Here is a 24,908-nt window from a genome sequence, read left to right on the forward strand (position 1 = left end):
AAACCATACTAGCTTCTAATAATAAAAAAAGTAGAATTCAATTTTATTAGTAGGAATCCTTTTGAGACCAGGTAGTACTGCATTTGGGACCCCAGTACATGATTCTCCTATGGGAAAGCGTTTCAGCCCCTCGTGATCATTTATCTGGTGAAACTGCTACCTAGGGGAGCCGGGTGGAAGCAGGAGGTACTTTCTCGCTTTTTCTGCACAACCGGAGTTTCTGTGGTGGGTTTATTCCGATTCCTTCCTGTCATGTTCTTCCTCCTCGAATTCGACCAAACGGGAGTGTCTGTCGGCCTGCGACCCCTCCGTGTAGAACACTGTTTTTATCGTGCCGTCTCGGGGGGCCTTTATGGTGTGCTGCAGAGAGAGACACAATCTGGGGTCGCAACGCCAGTGAGGATGGTACCCACCACAGCAGGACGGCCGCACCGTGAGGCGTCGGCCAATTGTCTTGACGTCTTCTAGTCCCTCTGCTTCCTGACTTTTTCTTTTTCAGACACCTCAGCACACGGTGACATGTTTAGGGTCAGTTACTACTTGGACACTCCACGGACCCATTCAAGGACTAACCAGAGCTCTCAGCTCCAGCTCGGCGAGCGAACCTCACCTGGGAAGCTTTTACAGCGCCCCCTAGAGCCTGCCAAGCATGGCCAAAGCCTGCGCTGATCCCTTCCATGGAAAAAAAAAGCTGCCCCTGGGCCCTACTCCTGTCGACCCCAGCTCAGGAGCCTCTCCAGGGTTGAGAACCACTCATCTACTATAATTTCCAACCATCCAAAGACCTAAGCAGCTATTTTTTTTTTTTTTGACAGTCTCGCCATGTAGCCCAGGCTGGCCTTGAACGCAGTGATCCTCCTGCCTCAGCCTCCCAAGTGCTGGGATCACAGGCGTGCGCCACCACACTTGGTTTAAGCAGCCAATTTAATTTGATCAAGGTTCTCACTCTGATACTAATGCTTGGCATCCTAAGTTCACCTGTAGAAAACAGCAATAGTTACATTCAGCTGACTACTGTTTCCAGGCTAAGGATAATTTCATAATCAGAAAGTGACAGGTGCAATTTCACAAAATTGTAATGAAAATATATTTACAGAAAGGATACTTTAGGGGTTTTTTGTTTTTGTTTTTTTGAGACAAGGTCTCACAACATAGTCTAGGCTGGCCTCGAACTCATGAGGATCCTCCTGCCTCAGCCTCCCAGCTTGGTTCTGCAATTGATGCCAAGCCAATCGATGGCTCTTCACATTTAAAATGGTATTAACCTCCACCGTAAGCTAAAGAACAATCTGATGGGATATTTCTCAAGGTTTACTGCTTAACTGAACTCACGATTCCACGCACCTCCATCTTCATGGCGATCATAACCATCAGAGAATCTCCAGCTTTTACTTTGTCTCCAGCTTTCACAAGCACCTGGGGGTTCAGAGGTCGGGTTAATGTGCAAGAACGCGTTGGAACCCCGAAGTCTGCAGGGCCGGAACGCAAACGCGCCCGCGGAAGCCCCGCCTACGTGGCTGTGCCGTCGTCTGCCAGGGACAAAGGTAGTGCCGCAAACCCCAGGTCAATCTGACACTGCGGACGACACCGGGAGACACGGGGCGGGGGGGGGGGGGGTCAGCACGGCTCAGCCCGGCCCCTCCCTCCCAAGCCACATCGTTTGCTCGAATCAGATGAAGCCACTGTTGAGGTCCCTGGCATTCTTCCGGTTGTCTTCATGAACGTGAAACCCACACTTGGCCAACAGGGAAGGACTCACATGCCCTCCGGGCAGGGCAGAGGGACGCTTGGTGACTGGTTCTCTAGTTGAGGGTGTCTAAGATAGCGCTTCTTCACGGGCCTAGGGGGTTAAGCGTGTAGACAACCTTTGTGTGAAAGGATTAAATTTATCAGCAACCCTAGAAAAATATGTCCATATTTATTCTTATATGTGTAAATGAACTTATACTTCCCCTATGGTCTTCCTTTTTTTTTCCTTGCGGTACTGGGATGTTCTACCAGGGGTGGCCAGGGGTGTTCTACCATTGAACTACATCCCTAGCACCTGAATTTGTTTGTTTGTTTCTTTGTTTGAGTCAGGGTCCTGCTAAGTTGCCAGTGTGGGACTTGTGATCCTCCTGCCTCAGCCTTCCTCAGTGCTGGGATTATGGCATACACCATGGTACCCGACTAACTTTTTGAGTTTTTGGAAACACTACATAGTAGAGTCAGGTTCTAAAGTCATTGTGAGGTAGGTGTGGTAAGGCATAGCTGTAGTCCTAGCATGTGGGAGGCTGAGGCAGGAGGATCCCTGTGAGTTCAAGGCCAGCCTGGACTACATAGTGAGACTCTGTCTCAAAAATAAACAAATAAATAATCAAGCCATTGTATAGAGTCCAAATTGTGAGAAGCAGGACACATTCTTGAAAGCCCCACAAATGACACAAACTTGAGCAATGCTTTTTGTTTTGTTTTGTTGTTTGAGACAGGTTGCTCATAAATTTAAAAAATTCCTTTTGTTTATAAACCACTCAATCTATGGAATTCTGTTATAGAAGCCCAAATGGACTAAGAAAGTATAGGTCTCGATTCTGAATATATCTTGCATTCAACATTAAACCACATTGCCCTTACTAATACCTGCCTTTCAAATTTTAATACAGGTACAATTATGTACATTAGAAAACTGTCCTTTTTTTGAGACAGACTCTTTCACTATTAGTTCAGGCTGGTCTTCAACTCACTGTGAGCCCAGGCTGGCCTCAAACTCATAGCGATCCTCCTGCCTCAGCCTCCCAAGTGCTGGGATTACAAGTGTGCACCACCACATGATAAATGTTATCATTTCAGGACAAAATTTAAATTTAACATTGTGCCAGGCGTGGTGGTGCATACCTGTAATCTCAGCACTCAGGAGGCTGAGGCAAGAGGACTGCTGTAAATTTGAGACCAGGCTGGCCTACAAAGTAAGACTCTGTCTCAATAAACAAACAAACAAACAAAAACAAAACCAGGCAATTTGGACTATTTATACCTTTATGTGTGGGGGCCATGGGAATCGAACCCAGGCCCTCATACATGCTAAGCACACACTCTACTGCTGAGTAACACCCCTCAGCACCACATTATTTGTACTTTGACGTACATTGCCATCTTCAAAAGTAGCAGATGGTGGGAGGGGGTAGGGAAGGGAGGAAGAGGGGATGAAAAAAGAATTAAAATGTGTTACGTATCTGAACCAACTTTCCATGAGGGATGTAATCATGTACTGAAAACATGGACTAATAAAAATTTTTTAAAGACCCCAAAATTGGAGAAATCCCAGAAACCCTGGGCTAGAGGTGTAGCTTAGCAGTAGAGCACATGCTTACCATGCACACGGTCCTGGGTTCAACCCCAGCAACAAAACCAAACAAACAACAGCCTTTATCATAAGGTAGGTAAATAGATATTTTCACTGAAGACTGAAATATAGAACTTGGATTCATAATAAATCCCTTTGTTTTCTTGAAATGGATGCTTTCCAGTGAGCAAGAGTTACAGAGGACAGAGGATATACGTCCATGACAAGTTCAATAAAGTCATTTACCAGCCTTACTGGGCATTGTTCCACATATGTCACCTGATTACCTTTTCGATGGTTCCCGTCATAGGAGCTATGGTACCTCCCTGAATGCCTTCTGAGCTCACTGAAGACAAGTATTTGGGCACTGGAATGGCAATCTCAATACTTTCTTCCTAAAAAAGAGAACAAATTGAAAATGGAATCAAGACCCCCATCACTGAATTTTTATGAATACACTTGAGATTATTGTACTTTTCAAGCTATTTGTTAAGTATAGTCATCATCAATACCAGGGTTCTAACCTAATATTTATTTGGATCAGGTCTCACTGTGTAGTCCAGGCTGGCCTTGAACTCATGATCCTCCTGCCTCAGCCTTCTGAATACTGGGATTACAGGCAGGTACCACTGTGCCTGGCTCTCTAATCTCTAGCTTTCTGACCTTGAGCAGGTTACTAGACCCCTTTCCATCTTGGTTTTCTATTATAAGAAAGCAACATCCTAGGTGTGGTGGGCATATCTATAATTCCAGCACCCAGGAGGACTGGCCAGGAGTTCAAAACCAGGCTGGGCTACACAGTGAGTTCAAGGACAGCCTGAACTACAGAGAGACCCTGTCTCAAAAATCAAAACAAAACAAAAACAAAAACAACAAAAAAGGGTGTCACAGTGTACATGCCTCATAGGAGATAAAAGAATTAAAGCATAAAGAGAGCCGGGGATTTAGCTCAGTGGCACTGCGCAAAAAAGAATTAAAGAACTAACTAAGCATAGAACTAACTGCAGGTGACAGACAGCCACGGTCTAGAAGCGATTTTTAGAGTCATCCACTATCAAGTGCTTAGCTGATGCGGGCACCAATGTGACACATATGATGTCATTGTCACAACAACTCTGTGAGGAAGGTCGTTACTATTTCCCTGCCCAAGGTCACACAGCTGTAAGAGGCAGGACCAGGACTGGAACCAAAGTCGCCTCAGGGTCCAGAACCCCTGGCTTCCGGCTGCTGCGCGGACTCTGGGCGTGGGTCAGGGTCGGCGCCCGCAAGCGAGGGGACACGGAAGGGCCCGGGCACCGGTCACGTGGGGGTCCCGTCCCGAGGGTCTGCCACTCTCCGGCAGGAACCGCCCGGGTCAGGCCTTTCCCTCTCGCACCAGAGGCGACGCTACAGCGCCGTTACCATGGAGAACAGGTGCACGGTGTTCTCCAGGGTGACCAGCTTAGCCCTGCGGAGGACTCCATTCACAGAGCTTCTTAGGTAAGTGCAGTCTCCCTCACTGTGAAGAGCACCGAGGACTTGGAAGGTTTCATCTTGGATCTGAAAAAACCAAAGAATAAGATCTTCAAATAAAAGTGAACAATCTTACAGATTTTGGAGGGGGGGGGGTGTACCGGGAATCGAACTCAAAACCTTGCACTTGCCAGGCAGGCACGGTGGCACTGAGCTACACTCCCGGCCCAATCTTACAGATTTAATAAAACCAGAATCAATCTTCACTATTAGCACCTTCAAAAGGTAACACATAAAATACATTTCTTTTTGGAACCAGGGATCGAACTCAGGACCTTGTGCTTGTGAAGCAGGCACAGTGCCACTGAGCTAAATCCCCGGCTAAAACACATTTTTCAAAAAGTCATGTAGGAATCCACCCCCCAATACTTTTGGGTTTTTGTTGTTGTTTTTTGGTTTTTGTACCGGGGATGGAACTCGGGTCCTTGCGCTTGCGCAGCAGGCAGCGAAACCACTGAGCTAAATCTCCAGCCCCTTGAGGTTTTTTTTTTGGTACCAGGGATGGAACTCCGGACCTTGCACTTGTGAGGCAGTTGGCATAACCACTGAGCCCCGGACCCACCCCTCAATACTTTGGAAAGAATAAGAAATCAGATAATTAAAAGAAAAACTAGTTATATAACCTGTCCACTGCGGCATAATGGTTTGAGGACAGAGAAGAAGCTGTGCCTGGTAGCACACACTTATGACCCAGCACTTAGGAGGCAGAGGCAGAGGCAGGAGGGTCTCTAGGAGCCCAAGGCCAGCCTGGACTACATACAGAGACCCTGTCTCAAAAGAACAAAACAACACACACACACACACACACACACACACACACACACACAAAAACAAATACAAAAACCCTGGAAAGAATAGAAATAAAAACGTGTAATAAAAATACAAATCAAGGGCCAGGGATTCAGCTCAGTGGTTTTGCAGCCTGCTGCACAAGCGCAAGAGTTTGATCCCCGGTACCAAAAAAAAAAAAATCAAAATAAGCAAAATTATTAACATTTATTTGGGTATCTTACAGGTTAGCACTCATTTCTGAGTACCTGAGATTAAGTGAAATTTAGTTTTTCTTTACCAGTGTCAGTAAGGAAAAAAGGCAGAACCACGTTCACGAGCTTCAGTTATGATTTAAGAAGACATTAAATGGAGACTGACCAGGATTTCCTCACACCCAGAGACTATGAACCAAAACCAGATTTCACACTTACTGTTTCAAGAAAGTTGACAAAAGGAGATAAAATCTGCTTTAAATACCGGGCGTGGTGGCGCACACCTGTAATCCCAGCACTCAGGAAGCTGAGACAGGAGGACTGCAAGTTCAGGCCTTGCCTGGGCATTTTAGGGAAACTGTCTCAGAAAAAAAGGGGCAGGGGTACAGGGGGAAGCCCTTAGGTTCAATTTCGAGTAACAAAAACAAAACAAGAAAAAAAAAGATTATTTTCTGACATATATACTCAAGAGAAAATTTCCCTTACACACAAAAAATCTCTGTTTTCCATTTCAGTGCCCACAGTGTTAGTGCCAAAGTCCTGTGACTGTTCTTTTAAAATATATCACGGAGGCTATGGTGAGGTAGGTCACATTGCAGTATCTATACACCGGTTCTCATCCAACCTAGGGTTAATATGACATTTTACACTCCTTTGTAACCTACTAAAACAGCCGTTGGAATGTTTGTAAAATTCTCAGGATATAAAGATTAGATTGCAAACAGCTTTGTTTAAGAGTCACAGAAGCACATTCCAAACTTGTGGATTTAGTTCCATGAACAGGTTAAGACAAATTTGTCGATTTACTTTAGCAATTACCAAGAGACAAGAAAGGATCCCCAAACCAGGGGCACCAAGATGAATTACAACTCTCACATACTAAAGTTGGCAAATTTCCCATGGTTTTCCTGAACCTCAGAGAGAGAACTAATGTATTTCAAAATGTGCTGAGAAGTCTAATACATATCATCGATAAATCTGTTTTTCAGTATTTTAAATCTCTTAGCTCACATTAAAAATGACATGTACCCAAAAGAATTTTTAAAAGAGCCTCAAAGAGACAACTGTACACATATGTTCCTAGCAACATTATGCACAATAGCTGAAAGCTGGAAATAAGACTGACAGATGGATAAAGAAAATGTGGTATATACATGCAATGAAATAGCATTCACTTTTTAAAAACTCTGATGCATGCTACAATATGGAAAAACCTTGAAGATATTATACTAAGTCATAGATGGACAAATATTGTTATTCCACTTATATGAGATACTTAGAGAAGTCAAATTCATAGAAACAGTAAAATGGTTATTCTCAGCAGCCACGGGAAAAAGAATTGAATTAACATTGTTTAATTGGTATAGAAGCTAGGTGCTGGTGGTGCACACCTGTAATCACAACATTTGGTAGGCTGAGGCAGGAGGATCGCTGAGTTTGAGGCCAGCCTGGGCTACACAGTGAGTTCAAGGCCAGCCTGAACTACATAGCAAGACCCTATCTCAAAAAAAAAAGGTATAGAATTTCAGAATTTGCAAGATTAAAAAAGTTCTGAAGTTGAATGTTGATGGTTGTACAACCATATGAATATATTTAATGCCACTAAGATGTCCACTTAAAAATTACTAAAAGAGTAAGTTTTGTTATGTGTATTTCAACATAATTAAAAAAATAAAATTTTCTCCGTTCAGTTTCCTAAATGGAAAATATCAATAGATGTAACTCATATAAACAAAAGCTCTTTGGGGCTGGGGGGCATCTCAGTAATTTTTAAGAGTGTTTAGGGCTGGGTACAGGGGCACAGGTCTGTAATACTAGTGACCTGGAAGGCTGAGGCAGGAGGATCACAAGTTTGAGCCTGGCCTGGAGCGGTGGGAGGGAGGAAGGAAAGAGAGAGAAGAGGGTTATTGAGTCCAACAATGTGAGAATCCCTGCTTGTGATGTAAACATACACACATACTTCAGGGACTTGTTAGATGCCTGATCCAAAGCTATTCCTCTTTTGCCAAGGTTTTCTTCTTCAGGGAATCATAGTCAAACTAAGTAAACAATGAGTTAGAAACCATGTAGGGTGACTCTCACAAACTGGTGTGTAACAAAGGCCCAGCCGTTCTCTCTACAGTTACAGCAATTAAAGGCTTAAGAGAAATGGGAGAGTGAAAAAACCCCACTCAGTAGGAGAAAGATCAGATCCAGCTCTGACCCACAGAACATCCTTACTGCAGCTTACCTTCATGCTGTAGGACCCATCCTGGTTATAAGTTACAGCTACGACCACGTCTTCACAGAAAGGAGGGAAATGCAGAACAATTAGAAGATATTCATATATTCAGTAACTGAGATGCCCAAAGTCTCACTTTCAACCTTAAGATAATGAGCTGTTCATGGAAATGTTAACAACATCAACATCTTTTAACTCCCTGGAAATAAAGTGGGTTTTTTTTTTTCTTTTTCTTAGAAAAACTGTCGGGGCCAGGGATTTTGCTCAGTGACATCACGACTGCCTCACAAGCACAAGGTCCTGAGTTCAATTCCTGGTACCAAAAAAAAAGAAAAAGAAAAACTCTGTCTGGCAAGTTTCAGTAAAGATGAATATCAAAATTTTCCTTTTTAAGGTTGTAGACTATTTTAGAGCTTTTCCCCTAAACAAAAAGACTGCAGTGTGATAGCAGAAAATACAATGAATTGACAAAGAGATGCTCTGGTTTAAGACCCAAATCTGCCATCTGATTGCTTCTGTGGTCCTGACCAAGTCACCAGATCGCTGAGCCTTTATTTTTTGAACCATTAAATGGGTATGAGAATGTAATGATGATTAAATAAATTCCAGAGTGCTTCATAAACAGTAACAGGCCACATAAGAAATGATTCTTGTTACTATATGCATAAGGAATTGGCTGAACACTATCCTAGGATACAGAAATCAAAAGTTTTGTGGAGCTGGGCATGGTGGAGCACGCCTGTAATCCCAGCATTTGGGAGGCTGAGGCAGGAGGATCATCATGAATTTGAGGTCAGCTTGGGCTACATAGTGAGTTCAAGGCCATCCTGCCTGAACTACATAGTGAGGCCCTGTCTCAAAAAAAAAAAAGTAGGAAGGAAAAAGAAAAACAAAAGTATATTAACTCCAGGGCCTGCATTATTAATAATTATTATTATCTATCTTCCCACACATATATTTCCAAATGGTAAACTCACTGATAGAATACACAGGGGCAAAGATCTTTCTTCTCCTCTCTTCTCCACATCGCTCAGCATTTTTTTCTCTTCAAACACTTTCTGCAGACTGCATGGAAATTCTCCACCCTACATCTTGTCAACTTGCTTTAACTTTAAAGAAAATGCCTCCAATTACACCAGATTCATTTTTCTTTCAATTTATAAAAATATGAAAAGTATTTAACGGATACAAATGCCAATAGAGTCATTGCCTGGAAAAAGTCTTAGCTGTACGTGGTGGCACAGAGCTGTATGTAATTGCAGCACTCTGGGAGGCTGAGGCAGGAGAATCACAAGTTCTTGCCCAGCCTGGGCACATGAGCAAGACTTTGTCTCAAAATAATAAAATCCTGAGGCTGTAGCTTGGTGTGAAGGCCCTGGGTTCAATCCCCCGTAGCTGAAAACAAAACCAAAAAACCTACAGATTCTTTTATAGTACTGTGATGCAACTGAACTTGTTTTTCCCTTCCCTACAGCTCTCTTCTCACCTACCAGGGAACCTAAATACTCTCTTACTTAAGCACTGAATAAGGTTTGCCAATTTAGCATGCAGCAGGGGTAGGTATGCACGTATTCCCCACAGTGTGGTTTCAAGTCCTTGCTCCACCAATTTTTTTTTTTTTTGGGGGGTACTGGGGATCGAACTCGGGACCTTGCACTTGCGATGCAGGCAGTGGAACCACTGAGCTAAATTCTGGGCCCTCTACCAATTATTTTTGGTGTGACTTTTGGAAAATGACCAAAAGCTTTGGCCTTGATTTAGAGAGATTAGTAATTTATGAAACTAACAAGCGTACACTGATCTCATTGGCCTCTTCTGAAAACTCAAATGAAATGATCTTTGGACAGTGTTCAACATAGTGTCTGACATAAAGCAAATACTCAAAAATTTTGATAATAAAAATCAGTATTATTCTTTTTTAAGGGGGTGTTAAGACAGGGTCTCGCTGTGTATTCCAGGCTGGTCTTGAACTCACTGTGTAGTCCAGGCTGGCCTCAAACTGACAGTGATCCTCCTGCCTCACCCTCATGAGTGCTAGGGTGACAGGTGTGTCCCATCATACCGGGCAATATTTTTCTTACTGAGGATGGGACAAGGTTCTATAAAACATGGCCAGTAATAAAGTCAGAAAAATGTTCAAGTCTTGACTACAGTACTGTATTTAAAATACTTAGTCCTCACTGAGGTCACGAAAAGTTGGTTCTATTTCGCACTCAGGTGCCTCTGTCTCCCTGGGCTTCCTGTCTGGCGTATGCTTTATTCAGCCATGGTCGCTCCTGCTGACCATGGGACTCACCATAGCATTCTAAAAGCTCTTCCATTCAGACCTAGGTTACTTTTGTAGAACACTGCCAAAAGTGTGTAGTGAACAGTAATTACGTCAGCTTTTTGATTATGTATTTATTTATCTTTAAGCCTTTTTTATTCCCCAAACACAACTCAGTACTGTGCCTGGAGATCTACGCCAAAGAACACAGTTGGCTTTTCTGAATTACATCACAAGTTCATTCTTCTGTTTCATTTAGGTGCCTGAGGCCAACGAAACCTTCCTGTTTTGGATACCAGTATTTAGCAGAGGGGAGTGTAGGGTAAGACAGATTCTGGAGGCTGCTTCTGAGCATGAAGAGAGTGAGGGCATCAGCATGAGACAGCGGGCTGGTCGTTGTGGAATGCCGTCTTGTAAGGCATGTGTGCACACTTTCTTGAAGGAGGCCTGGAGACACAACCAGTGCACTCAAGGGAATGGCCATCTAGGCTCAGGAGGACAAAACAACTACAGAGCTGGAGTCCAATCAAAAAGTATTTTTTCCGTCTGCCTCACAAGCGCAAGGACCCAAGTTCAATCCCCGGTGCCCCCCCAAAAAAATTTTCTCTTTTTTGAGACAGGGTCTCACTATGTAGTTCAGGCTGGTCTCAACTTGTGGCAATCCTCCTGCCTCAGCCTCCTGAGTGCTGGGTTTACAGGCGTGTGCCACCACAGCCCGCTCCAATTTTCTGTAAATGAAGAATTTGTTACTGAGTAGGTGTCTGAAGAGCTACACTGAAGATCCTCCTCTGTTCAGAGGAGAGGGTATGATGATTTGCTGGCAAGAGGGTTTTTCTATACCTCAGTGGGCACATTTTTATAACGGCACCAACACAGTCCAAGGCCACATCGAACCTCTGACTGTGTCCGCCTGGGTCCTCACACCCTTCCCTGCTTCCTTCCCTGCAGCAGAAGGGACACAGTCACAGCGTCACAGGGCATGGGTCCCTCTGGAACACTGCCCCAGTCGTGGATTTGTAGACTACCTGCTGCTCAGGGTTGGCCTCCCTGACCTCAGTTACAGTCACTCAGCGCCTCCCTGGAGGCTTCTCAGTGAATGTCCCATTGGAAAAGTGGTAGCAAGAGCATCTGAGTTGATGTCAGGAATGTTCTGCCACCTTACTGGCCTCGAGTAGGTGACCTCACCTTCTGCGCCTCAGTTTCGTCATCCACAGGTGGACATAACAGTCACTCCCCTCATTAAGTTGTTGTGAAGATAAAAACTTACACGTGACAAGGTGTATGATAAATTATAGCTCTTTAGTGACCCACTTCCACTGGAAATACTGCCCGAGCAATGGGTAATTCTCCCTCCCTGACATAGCTTTGGATATTATTTTACTTATTTAAAAGTAATACACTCTAGCCAGGTGTGGTGTCGCATACCTGTAATCCCAGCACTCAGGAGGCTGAGGCAGGAAGACTGCTGTGAGTTTGAGGCCAGCCTGGGCTATATAAAAAGTTCAAGGCCAGCTTGAATTTCATAGCGAAACTCTGTCTCAAAACAACACCAACAACAAAAAAGTATAAAGAATTGGGGAACAAGGGTCGGGGATTTAGCTCAGTGGTTCTGTTGCCTGCCTTGAAAGCGCAAGGTCCTGAGTTTGATCCCTGGTACCAAAAAAAAAAAAATTGGGGAAAAAAAAGATTGCCTCAAATCCTACCTCCCTATAATAAATAATCTTGCTAACATTTTGGCATTCTTTCTTTCTTCTCTCTCTTTTTTTTTTGCTATGTATATTTTATGACATATTTTGAGAATGTTTATAAAACATTGAAAAAGTGTAAAGAAAAATAAGTATCATTAATTGACTACCCAGAACCAATCAATTCTAATTTTGCCATATTCCTTTCCATTGTGTAGGCTAAGGCATTTAAAAAACTGTAAGTGACTGGTCAGGACCAAGCTGAATTCTCTTTCAGTTCCATGTGGTATATTTCTATGACTCACATTTTTCTTTTAATGAAATATTACTTACTATTTTTACCATCTCTAAGAGTCAAGTTTCTGGTGTAACAGATATTCAGTCTTCTTCCACTGCTGAATGAAAACGGAGAGAATGGATCTAGAAAAAATTTAAAATTCAACAACAAATTTACAAATATACAGCTTTCTAAATTTATACCTTACAAAAGAAAATATAAAACACAGCTCCTATGCTTGCAGCTCTAATGGTTTTTGGGTTTTGTTTTACATTTAAATTAGGTATTTTCATTTATATCTCAGAAAATTTCATAGGAAAACTCCCGGCTTCTCTGGGAAAATCAGAACATTTTGCAACCTAATCTCTCATCCTCTGTGGGTGAGCAACTGCTGAGCGCTCATCCGCTTTTGATAAAGCAAATGCATTCCGGGTCACCAAAACCTCTACTACTCACTAGATTTCTTCCACTTGGCTTTGTTTTCTCTTCCCTGTCCCTGGTCTAGTCCCTGGCTGCTGGACAAAGTTGAGGGGCCACAGCAGTACTAAACTGAAGCCATTTATTTCAAGCTCATATCTGTGCTAGTTATAAATTTAAAAAGAAAAGTAAGAGCACAAGGACACTGCATTGTAAAAATGTTAAATTCAGCCTCAGGAAAACCACATGGAGGATGTTTGGATGGATTTCTATTTAATGCAAAAGGAAAAAATGAGAATTGAACACAAATACAAAGATGCAGTTGTACATTTTAAGCTTTCAATATCATTATCTTGACTGTATCTAGAAATTAAAGATCCTATAAGAGAAGAAATTAACGATCCCATAAGAGAAGAAAATACAACATAATAACTCTAATAGAAGAGATAGAAGGATTAGATTTTTTTTTTGGTACCAGGAATCGAACTCAGGACCTTATGCTTGTGAGGCAGGCGGCGGCACCACTGAGCTAAATCCCTGGCCCAGGATTAGATTTTTCTTTTTAATTCTGGTTGCTCTAAAGGTCAGAGTTGGCCTAAGTAAATATTCTGGAGCCAGTCTGAAAGAGGTCAGCTTTGGTCCTATCTGGACGGAAGAACTCTCTACAGAGAGTGCACTGCAGCTGCAGGAAGCTACCCCAGGAGGCAGTGCAGTTCCGGTTTTTTGGGGTGTTAGGAAGAGGCTGGGGGTGCTGAAGCAGGGTAGCTGTGCGCAGTCAGGATGAATCCATGCCATGCTCCTTCCTGTGCCCAGAAGTACCCAAGTCTCCAGGTAGACAGAAAAATAACCACAGGAAGGAAAAAGAGAGGAAGTCACCTGACAGAATGTTGTGTCTTTAGCCTCTAGGACCAAGGAAGTTGCTGCAGGCACAGAGGATTCAACAAAGCAGGCCACTCAGAGCAGACAAGGAAATCACTAGGCATCAGCAAGAGACACAAGAAGAATGAATTTCTACAATGCCAGGGGATCATGAGCTCTGCTCACTGGATCCATCTGTGGACATATCCATGACCCATGAGGGCTCTCCCTCTCCCTAGGAAGCACACCTGCAGAGGACAGAGGGAGGATTCACAAAGCAGGCTGTACCTTGTGTCTGAAGGCTGAAAGCATCGGTCATAGCTTTTTCCTGGAGAATGAGGCTCAGAGCAGCCTGGCAGAGATACTCCTTGGCTGCTGCCCTCCTGCGGGGCAGCAGGTCCTCATGGTGCTGAGGGATGAAATCGGTGTGCACAGCCCCAGCTTCAAAGGCTGGGTGGGCAGACAGGTGGAGCAGGAAGTCAATGTTGGTGCACAGACCAACAATCTAGGAAGAGAATAAAACTCCAGTTCCTACTTTGTGGGGGAAAACAACATATTCAGAAAAGCATCTGCTCTTCTAAGTATTTAGGAAAAATGAAAAATCTACTAAGGTACCATGGGGGGGCTCACTATATCCACCACTGTCTGGATTAATACTTATAACTACAGTTTAACAAGATGAAAGGATATAAGGAAGTGTAGTGGGTAATAAGGAGACATTTGACTTAGAAAAGTGGTAAATACTAATTTGCAAGATATATATAGATATCTTACAATTTTTTATATATATATATATATATATATATATATATAATTTTTTTTTGAGACAAGGTCTTGCTATGTGTTCAGGGTGGCCTTGAACTCACTGTGGAGCCAGGCTGGCCACAAACTCTCTTGGCAATCCCTCTGCCTAAGCCTCCCAAGTGCTTGTGGGATTACGGGCGTGCACCACCACTCCCAGCCCTTCATTCATTTAATAGCTATTCACTGAGTACTTTTTAGGTGCCAGGCTCTGATCCAGGCCCTGGAGATAGTGAGGAACAAGCAGATGAAGTCCTGGCCCTCACAAGGTTTACGTTCCATGGAGACAGGTAAGGAACACCATCTAGAAGCAAATATCTAATATGACATCATGTGCCATGAAGGAAACTCAGGCTGGCTGTTATGGTTGGGTCTAGATGTCCCTGCAAAGCCTCATGTGGTCATAGGCTGGATCTAGAGTGTGTGGTGCTGGAATTAATCCATGATGCAATACTAGGCTCAAGGGCACCAGGAGTAAGGATGCGAGTGCTACCCGCCCTAAGTAGTCTGAATAAGATAAAAGGGGAAGGGAAATGCTATTAAGGCTCCCTTGTTACCTTTGCTACCTTGTGTGTGCCATGTTGTTTCTCCTCTGTGATGCCTATTTGCAGACATTCTTATCTTAGTGCCAGCCGACTATGGACTGAAACCTCTAGAACTGTAAGCCAAATAAACCTCTTCCCCTCCAACTTTGGGTGTCAGGTATTTTGTCTCAGCAACGAGAGAAAACTAACACACTGGCTAAGGGGTCAAAGAAGAACAAAGGGTACTATTTTAAACGAAGCAGCCAGGAAAGGAGTCTGAGAAATGAGCAGGGCTGCGGACAGTCAGGAGGGAGCCCTGTGATCATACAAGGGAAGAGCATTCTGGAAGAGAGGACAGCCCCACGATTCCATGCCGGGGGCACTTGAGGAATGGAAGGAGGCCGGTGTGGTTGGAGCCACAGAAAGCAAACGAGTAACATATACCAATTTCAGTATCATGTGTTAATAAATCCTCCATGAAGCTAAATCAATATGGTATGGGACATTCTGCACCAAGAAAATTAATGCGTTGCAGAAAAATAACTGTCAAATGGATAAAACTGAACATAATTATCTTCCTTTGGAGAAAAATTACCAGAGTGTAGGCAACACTCATGGAGCTGGTCTTATTTATAGAATGACTAGATTTCATGAAAAGATAATGCTGACACTGACAGTTTTACTTCTGCGATCTTTCTTTCATAACTGAAACCTGGAAGTCCTCAAAGCCTATTCTAACCCATGGAAATTCCCCCATGTGAAATTATTCTGTTTGTGACATACATTCAATGGGCGGACAGAAGCTGGTAAGACCAAGGCCCTGACAAGGTGAAAGGATGACCTTTGGTGCTGGCCAAAGACTTCAGGGTCCTTAACATAGCCCCGGGCCACTCACGTTGAACTGGCGAAGGCTGTGCCTCAGTTTCGTTAGGGCCGCCTGGCGATCTGCGGCCCATACGACCAGCTTTGCGATCATGGGGTCATAATGCACAGAGACGTCATCTCCTGAAATGGAAACCACAGTGGCCTCTCAAAATTAAAGCTTAGACAAATTGAGACAGGACAAGCAAGACGTTCTGCTTATGTTCACTTCATACTTAGTTCTCACAAACCCCTGAAAGACAATACCATTACCTCTATTCTATTTGTGAGGCAGCTGAGGAATAGAGAGGTCAAAGACTTGTCCATAAAGAACAAAATAAGATAGAAAATAGGAAACAGGGAGATAGATTTTTTTTTTTTGCAAATGGGAGGGAGTGGAGAGGGAGAGGAGAGGAAGGGAAGTAAAAAGAATTCAGATGTGCTATGTGCATGTACCAACTCCCCACGCTGAATGTAATCATTATGTACTGCAAACAGGTACTGATCACAATTACAGAAAAACTTGTCCAAAGTTAATGAGGATGTGGCCACCCAAGAATGCCAGTTGCTAACATAGGGATTCAATGACACGCAGGTTGGCTTTCTCCTACTCTATCTCCTTTCAAACTTTGTTTTCCTTTTAGGAAATCAACTCAAACTCCTTTCACCCTCTCACTTCACCCTCACTTCTGCTCTTAGCATTCTCCTCCCCCTCCGCCTTGTTTCCTCATCAGTGAAATAAAAAATTCCTATAAAAAAATCCTGAAATAATAAAATCGCATAGAGTCGTCAGGAGGAGTGACAACAAAGTGCCAAGTGCCATGCTTGGCAGAGCTGATAAACAAATGACAGCCATCATTACCATGATTACAGTTCTAGAGAACAAGAATCTGAACCATGGCACAACTGGTGAGAAACAGTTCAAGTTGAAAGACGTGGTGTATCATAAAGAACACTGCTATAAGGACTTTTTCCCAACTTTCACGGTCATTTGACCTCTCTGAACCCCAGGCTCCTCATCTACATTACCAAGCGGCTGGAATACACTCCCATCCATCCACCCATCCATCCATCTACCTGCTTACTCATCGCTACTAAAGCCTCTGCTTGAGCAAGGGCTGCAACTATAACCTGAGAGACGCAGTCCTTCCCTTACGCGTCCTAAACCTGAGGGAGAACTGCGACAAGTCAAGTTTCCACTCGTATAATCAGGCCATGTCCATGGGATGCACCAGCAGTTCCGAGGCTGGGGGCAGGGCTAGGGGAGCTCTGTGGACTCGATTATCCCTCCCAGGGCCAAGAGCGAACGCGGAAGTCCTTCGCAGTATCACATCCCTGCTATTCTCTGAGCGCCTCCAGTAAACCACACTGCAAGCTCTGCTTATGCGCGGGGCCATTCTTTACTGCTGCCATGTCCTTCTGTGTTTCTAACGTGCTCTGCTAATAAGTGAAAACGTTTACCAACTACCAAAGCTTGCTCTCAAAATGCTACCAATTTGGTAAAATCATGAAGTCCTAATGCCTCTTTTTGACTTTCAAGATGCTTCATAATCTGCCCTCAACCTACGACTCCAGCTGCATCTCCAAGTACTCACCTTCCTGACGCCTTTCTTCAGCCGCACATTTTCTTACAGTTCTTTTAACACACGTTTCGCTTTCTCTTTTCTTCACTTTTCACTGGGTTATAACATCTCCCTACTTAAATTCACTCCAGATTTCCTCTTAAAAACTAGACCAGATTAGGTCAGTCTAACAGAACTTTCTGTTCTCAGAATTGCCCCAACCTGTCATGGCATAACTATTCTCTCAACTGAAATGAAGACACCAGTGGGCTCAGAGGATGGATTCTGGAGCCAGGTGCCCAGGTCTAAATCTCAGATCCCCGGATGACCTTGGGTGAGACATTTAGTTCCTCTATGGCCCAATTTCCTCCCCCAGAAAGTGAGGATGACAGTAACGCCTACTCATGGAGTGGTTCTCCTGGTTAAAGGGCTCTATATATCCAGTGCTTGGGAGGCTGAGGCAGGAGGCTAGTGAATTTAAGGCCAGCCTGGGCTATGTAGGGAGACCTTGTTTCAAAAAGAAAAGGGAGCACAGGGATTTAGCTCAGTGGTTCCACCGCCTGCCTCACAAGTGGAAGGTCCCAAGTTCCATCCCCGGTACCCCCCCCCCCAGAAAAAAAGAAAAAGAAAAAGAAAAGGTCGGGGGGCAGGTAGGGTGTGTGCCCCTCTCTGGCAATGAAGAAGATCCCACAAACTGCTGCCAACACCCCAGTGGAGAAGCTGAGGTCAACATCAAATTTAAAATATTTCAAGTGGATATAAAACTATTTCCAGAGCCAGCTATGGTGGCACATAACCGTAATCTCGGTACTTGGAAGGCTGAGGCAGGAGAACTGCCTTGAGTCTGAGGCCAGCCTGGACTACATAGTGAGTTCAAGGCCAGTTTGAACTATATAGTGAGACCCTGTCTCAAAAAAAACAAAACAAGGCCGGGGATGCAGCTCAGTGGCACCGAACCTGCCTTGAAAGTGCAAGGTCCTGAGTTCAATCCCCAGCACGAAAAAAACCTCAAAAAACTATTTCCACAATGCAGACAATTAAGGATTTTTGCTGATGATGGCACTGTTAGTAAAACACATCTCCTAATATCTACACAACAAACAAATTTCTACTTGAATATGCATGGACTGTTTTTGACAACTATGCAGTCACAGATATGACTGGTGGAGAGCCATATATTCTTGGACTTTTAGATACTGTAGGAGAACAGAATGATGACAGAGTAGAGCTGCTGAGCTATCCATAGTGAAATACACCAAATGGATGGAGTTTGCGAGGAAACTTCCCCCCTTAGCTCATCAGCATGGATGTAACCCTCTTGTGTTAGATGTTCCTAGAACCCGGCTGAACACCTGGCCACAGAGGGCTCAGATGGCGGTACTACAGGGTGGATGCTTATGAGGGAACTGGCATTGCAGGCCATTAGGGTGGATTAAGAGCTGCGCAGTGGGCAGGGTGGGGAGGACACTCATCAACAGGGGACCAGTTAGAGGAAGCCCCTGATTTCTAATTTGTGCACAATGCCAGGGATTCAGCTCAGTGGTGCCACCGCCTGCCTTGCATACACAAGGTCCTGAGTTCAATCCCCAGTACCAAAAAAAACCAAAATACAAACTAATCTAATTTGTGCACAAGGAAGCCTATAGCAACCGGATGAGGAGCTCTAGTTTAATAAAAATCACTCAGAGAGTCGCATGAAGACTCCTAGTAATTGCTAATGGGGATTCTAGCACCTTCTTTTTGCTTCAGTTTCCAATTTTAAAAAATGTTTAGGTAATTTTTTCCACTTTCCCAAGATTCTAATTCTTATAGATTCATTAGTGTTGAACCATCATGTCTCAGACTTTATATATGCATTCTTTTCAGATACATTAAACAAAAATCGTTCACAAAAAAGAAAGTCCTATGTAGAAAAATAACATAGAAAAGTACTTGTACATAGGAAACTCTAATGATTAGTTATGACAGTCATTTCATATACTGAACTGTGATAGCTCTTGCACTGTTATTTTAAAAATGGAATATTTTCTTTTACTGTTGCTTAGCTTGTAATGTAGTATCTTGTGTTTCAAAACAATACTAGATTATTTAAAATATGAGTTAGGCTATAACAATAATTATTCCAGAAGGAATAATTGATTAGAAATCAATTAAATCCTTTATTTTAAAACATGCTAGATATTTCCATATGACTCAAGAATAAGACTTTACCCCAAAATAAATAATGCACAAAAGCCTGATGTAATAATGTACACCTATAGCCCCAGCTACTCAAGAGGCTGAAGCAGGAGGATCACTTGACCCCAATAGTTCCAGACCAGCCTGAGTAGTATAATGCTACACTGATCTCAAAGGAAAAAAGTGTATTAGAAGTTTAACAAGAAAAAAAGTTTCATTTTCTTTTGCTCTACCTTGCCGTACTCCAGTTTCAATCCTAGTGGAATGGTCTGCGAGAGGGGTAGAGAGATGTACCAATGGTCCAGCCCCCGGCATAAAGTTATTGTTAGGGTCTTCTGCATAGATTCTGGCCTCAAAGGCATGGCCTTGCAGAGGGATTGCTTCCTGACTCAAAGGAATCTTCTCACCTGCTGCAATCTGGGAATAGAAGAACAGTGCTATAACAGTGCTATAACAGTGCTATAAAAACCCACCTTACAGCACCTTATTTTTTTTTTCTTTTTGGTACTAGGGATTGAACTCGGGTTCTTGCACTTGCAAGGCAGGCGGCAGAACCACTGAGCTAAATCCCCGGCCCTATAGCACCTTGACTTAGTCAATGGCCTTGTTTTTTTTCTAGTAAATGTACATTTGGATTTGGCAATGCAGCTAAATAAAAACTATGACTCTATCCATCCACTTGAGTATTGGGCAAAACAGAAACAGATTAAACAACAGATGCAGCTGAGGAATAGTCTACTTACAATGGGTTTCTAGAGTTTTTAAATGGAGATAGGCAAACTGATGGCTAATTCATAAATATAAAAATCAAGCTAGGCATGGTGGTACATGCCTGTGATCCCAGTATTTGGGAGGTTGAAGCAGGAAGATCACCATAAGTTCAAGGCTAGCCTAGACTACATACAGAGTGCCCTGTCTCAAAAAAATTAAATAAATAAATAAATAAATCAGTGTTTAATATACTCAAAACCAAAACTTCTTACTGACAAGACATTCTCAGTTTTCATTTAACACAGCAGCACTCAGCTCCCAAGTCAATGTTTTTTATAATAAATTATCAGTTAGGGTCGGGGATTTAGCTCAGTGGTTCCACCTCCTGCCTCACAAGCGAAAGGTCCCAAGTTTGATCCCCAGCACCAAAAAAAAGAAAAAAAATTATCAGTTGATATTTCGGTCTACATCCACAGCCAAGAGAAGATCAGAGGTGGTCTCAGTCAACTTGAGCTGGAATTTGCATCAGCACATGAGGGACAAAGCAAAGAGGAAGGGGATGTGATGGGGTTTCAGTTTTACTGTGATCATGTGTGACTCAGATTATCCAAAAGGTAACTATTATTGTTCATCCCTGCTACAGTTACTACCACATGGCTCTTATGTATCAATACAACTCGCTGCTCTCTTCAACCAGTGTAACGGAAAAGGCCATTGGAGGATATGTGGCCTCTTTCTTTCCTTTTTCATTAGTCCATGTTTGTAGCACATACATGCTTCATTCCTTGTGTGGAGTCAGTACATGTACATGACACATCTTATCCTCCACGGTTGCAAAAGGTCTAGTCTTAGTTGGTGCTTCAGAAAAAAATACCCTCCTTTTCCCTGGATCTTGGAACCAGAACTCTTGCCAGAAGTTTCCAAATACACTGTAGTTTTCCTAACACTTAGTAGCCTATATGCCTGGTTTTCATTAGTTCTCAAGGCCATTCAGGGCCAGAATTTTTTGGCTCATTAAAAACATTGTGCATCCCCAAAGGGCCAACAAAAACAACAGCATATTATTTTCGACAGAAATCCTGAGAAGACAAAATTATCAAAATAATCAAGACTTTAGCAACACAGCATGGAAAAAATAATTTACATTCAGTACTTATAAAGAACCAAGGATCCTAGCTGGGTGAGGTAATGCATGTCTGTAATCTCAGCACTCTGGGAGGCTGAGGCAGGAGGATCACAAGTTCAAACCCTACCTGGGCAACTTAGTGAGATCCTGTCTCAAAATGAAAAATAAAGAAAAACTAGGGATATAGTTCAATGTGAAAGCCCTAGCTTCGTTCCCTGTTGTGACAAACAAGAAGGAAAGGTTCTACAGGAGTCAAGAACATTGACATGACTTAAAAATCTGGGCCAGCTGGAGATGTAGCTCAGTTGGTAGAATACTTGCCTAGCACGTGCTAAGGTGCTGGGCTTGATCCTCAGCACTACAAAAACAAACAAACAAAAAAAAATTGTTTTTCATATTAAAAAAGGATGAGGTAAAATCAACTGTTTTCAATAAAGAGAACAAAAAGAGACTGAGCTCTTACTAATAATATTTGTCTTTTGTTTTTTCTTTTTGGTACCGGGGATCGAACTCGGGACCTTTCGCTTGTGAGGCAGGAGTCTTCTGTGTCTTTAGTTGCACTGTTGTAGCTTCCCTGATGTCCTGAATCCATTCAAAATATTTACCTTTCGTGGTCATTTGACTTTGGGAATGAGCCAGAAGTTGAATGGTGCCAGATCCATTGCATAGGTAGCTGACAACACACCATATGTTTTTATTTGACAGAAATTGTTGTAACAGAAGAGAAGTATGACACATAATGTCATCATGATGGAGGATGAAATTGCCCTTTTCTTAGGCCATTTTCTATGCTCTTTCTTTCTTTCTTTTCTTTTTTGCTTTTTTGAGACAGGGTCTTGCTGTGTAGTTCAGGCTGGCCTTGAACTCACTATGTAGCCCAGGCTGGCCTCAAACTTGAGGCTATCCTCCTGCCTCAGCCTCCTGAGTGTTAGGATTACAGGCATGCAACACCATGTCCAGCTTGCAGACTGTTTCTTAAATAACAAGCCCTTATATTACTCATAGTTTACCGTAATGTTCTTGGGTACAAACTCAGCTCACACAATTCCACCAAGGTCAAAAACCACAATCAGGGCCAGGGATTTAGCTCAGTGGCGCCATGCCTGTCTGGCAAGCACAAGGTCCTGGGTTCGATTCCCGGTACCAAAAAACCCAACCACAATCAACATCACCTTGATGCTGGATCTTGACTGATGCATTTTTTTCACATGAGGGGAACTGGGTGATTTCCACCGAGAGCTCTGGCCCTCTCTGGGTCACAACTATAAACCCATGCTTCACCTCCTGGGATGACATTTCTTAAAAAGCTGGACGCTGATGCGGCAGGATTGTGCAACATCAATGAAATATGTTATCTGTGATCCATGATCCTATGGCACATTTCAAAACACACCTCTCAGCTGGAGCTCACAACCACTGACTGCACTGAACAAGCTGAAACTTGAACACTGTTCCTAAGATTCCACAGGCCACTTCCTGTACCGAAGCTCTCTGCCTTTCTGATGGATGGCACCCAGCACCAGTAATCACCATATTTTTGTTTTAAAGCACACCCATATTCTTTTTGTAAAACACAGTAAACATGTCACAGCAGTGTCAAACGCTTTAACGGTTTCTAAATCAGCACTTTATGGGGATCATTCTGTGAGACCATTCCTTTGGCTCTTCATTCCCAATTCTGCCTTAGGTGGAGTCTGCCTTGCCTTTAAAATCTAATGATGGCACAGCCAGGAATGCTGTGGCCTTAGGTGGACCATATGGCTTTGGCTTTGAGACGGCGTGGTCAGGACAAGTCTAGGTGACAGCGGTTCCCTGCTGGTGTGCCTGGTGCCTGAAGGGAAATGAATGTTAAGTGACAAGTTAGGACTGCGAGTCCCCAAAGTGCCAAAAATGTCACAGCCGCAAATGTCGCTTCACTTTTTAACCTCTCATTTTCCTGTCCTATCTCCAACACCGAGAGTGAATTCTGTCCAAAGTGACACCTCTTTTGGGAGGTCAGAGGCACCCTACTCTGAAGATGGAGTACATGTACCAAGTCCCCACAAGGAGCACATCATTATATATCACAACCATCCACTAATAAAAGATGACCTTTAGGGCCAGGGATTTAGCACAGTGGTTTCGCCACCTACTGTGCAAGCGCAAGGACCTGGTTCAATCCCTGGTACAAAAAAAAACAAAAATGACCTTTGATGGAAAAACGTTCTCACCCGAAGCTGCCACTCCACCAAGTCAGTTCCCGTGACCATCTCAGTAACAGGATGTTCTACTTGCAGTCTCGTATTCATTTCCATGAAGTAAAAATTGTGCTGTGAGTCCATAATGAACTCCACCGTGCCTGGGAGATAAAACACAAGTCATGTTTCAATAGTGTAAAATCAATAGAAATCAAGATTTTCCTTGATGTAGCACACTGAGTGTTACAGCTGCTATTGTTGTCATAAACGTTTTGCACTTCATAAAGAAAATATCTCACATTTTACCACAGCAAATGAGTCTAAGTTAAAAATAGGGCTTGGCATGAAATTTAGTGATAGAAAAATGTGTTTGGGGTCGTGAGCAAATGGTAAACCCAAATTCTGAATCAGTCACAGCAGGTGTGGTAGTGAGACTGTGGTAGGGCCACAGCCCGGAGCCCACGACGCCCAGGTGTCTCACACGGTGACCTTCTCACTGTAACTCCATCGAGAAAAGCACATTTCCGTCTCTGCACTGTGGGTGCTTAGAAGTTTCTTCTAAAGACCCTTTGCCAGGGATACATCGAAGAACTGTTTCCCAACTAAGCCATATGGGTCTGTGGCGTGTATTAAAGCCTACAATCTTTCTTCTTTCCCTCCCCGTTCCTTCCTCCCTCCCACCCTTCTTCCTCCTCCTTCCTTTCCTTCCTTTCTCTGGTACTGGGGATTAAGCCTGGGCCCTCACTTCCATTAGGCAAGCGTCCCTTAATTTCATTAAGGCTTAATTTTAGTATATGTGCTGCCGAAGCAAGCACTATTAAGGCTTAATTTTAGACAATGAACTTTAATATTTTAAGTGTAGGTGTCCTGCTTTTGTCAGTTGAATACATTCAGTACGCTTGCAAGAAATATTAAAAGTTCTTCAGAGAGAAGGAAAATGATATAGGCAAGAAACTTGTATTTACATAAAGAAAGGAAGAGCATTAGAAAACGAATAGGTGAAAGTAAAATAAAATGTTAATTCTCTTATTTTGGCTGATTTTCTTTTTTTTTGGTACCAGGGATTGAACTTGGGACCTTGTGCTTTGGAGGCAGGTGGCGGCACCACTGAGCTAAATCCCAGGCCCCTCTTTGACTGATTTAATAGATGAGTTTCTTCAAAATAATAAGAGCAACAATGACTTTATATACAGTTACACATTTATGCTTATGTTTAAATGAAATGCATGAATGCAATAACAGAAGAGACAAGAGGGAGAAATTAGGAATATTTTATTATTATAAGGTATAAGCTACTTGTGAAGTGAAATGTTACACTGCTGCTATTTGAAAGCAGATCTGGGCCAGGGGTGGTAATATACGCCTGTAACACCAGCAACCAAGAGGCTGAGGCAGGATTGCTGGGTTCAAGGCCAGCCTGGGCTACA

The 24,908-nt window shown here is 43.2% G+C and overlaps 1 protein-coding gene across 6 annotated transcripts in view; it reads right to left on the reverse strand.

Annotated features, from left to right (window-relative positions):
- Positions 1 to 19: 19 nt before the first annotated feature.
- Positions 20 to 24,908, reverse strand: part of Mccc1 (methylcrotonyl-CoA carboxylase subunit 1) — a 53,266-nt gene continuing 28,377 nt past the window's right edge. For 2 of the 6 annotated variants that reach the window (XM_087186609.1, XM_087186608.1), the window contains exons 10-19: positions 23,515 to 23,642; positions 19,701 to 19,884; positions 15,762 to 15,871; positions 13,830 to 14,046; positions 12,323 to 12,409; positions 8,048 to 8,097; positions 4,724 to 4,861; positions 3,610 to 3,717; positions 1,345 to 1,416; positions 20 to 360 (exon numbers count right to left, since the gene is read on the reverse strand). In XM_087186609.1, coding sequence (XP_087042735.1) covers positions 232 to 360; positions 1,345 to 1,416; positions 3,610 to 3,717; positions 4,724 to 4,861; positions 8,048 to 8,097; positions 12,323 to 12,409; positions 13,830 to 14,046; positions 15,762 to 15,871; positions 19,701 to 19,884; positions 23,515 to 23,642 — 1,223 coding nt within the window. In that variant the 3' untranslated portion in view covers positions 20 to 231. The other 4 variants (XM_021254852.2, XM_087186607.1, XR_015440998.1 and 1 more) reach the window with 3 other exon arrangements.

Source organism: Heterocephalus glaber, unplaced genomic scaffold (genome assembly GCF_053883595.1).
Source record: "Heterocephalus glaber isolate CG9 unplaced genomic scaffold, H.glaber_assembly_v1.0 deba00001504, whole genome shotgun sequence".
NCBI lineage: Eukaryota > Metazoa > Chordata > Mammalia > Rodentia > Bathyergidae > Heterocephalus > Heterocephalus glaber.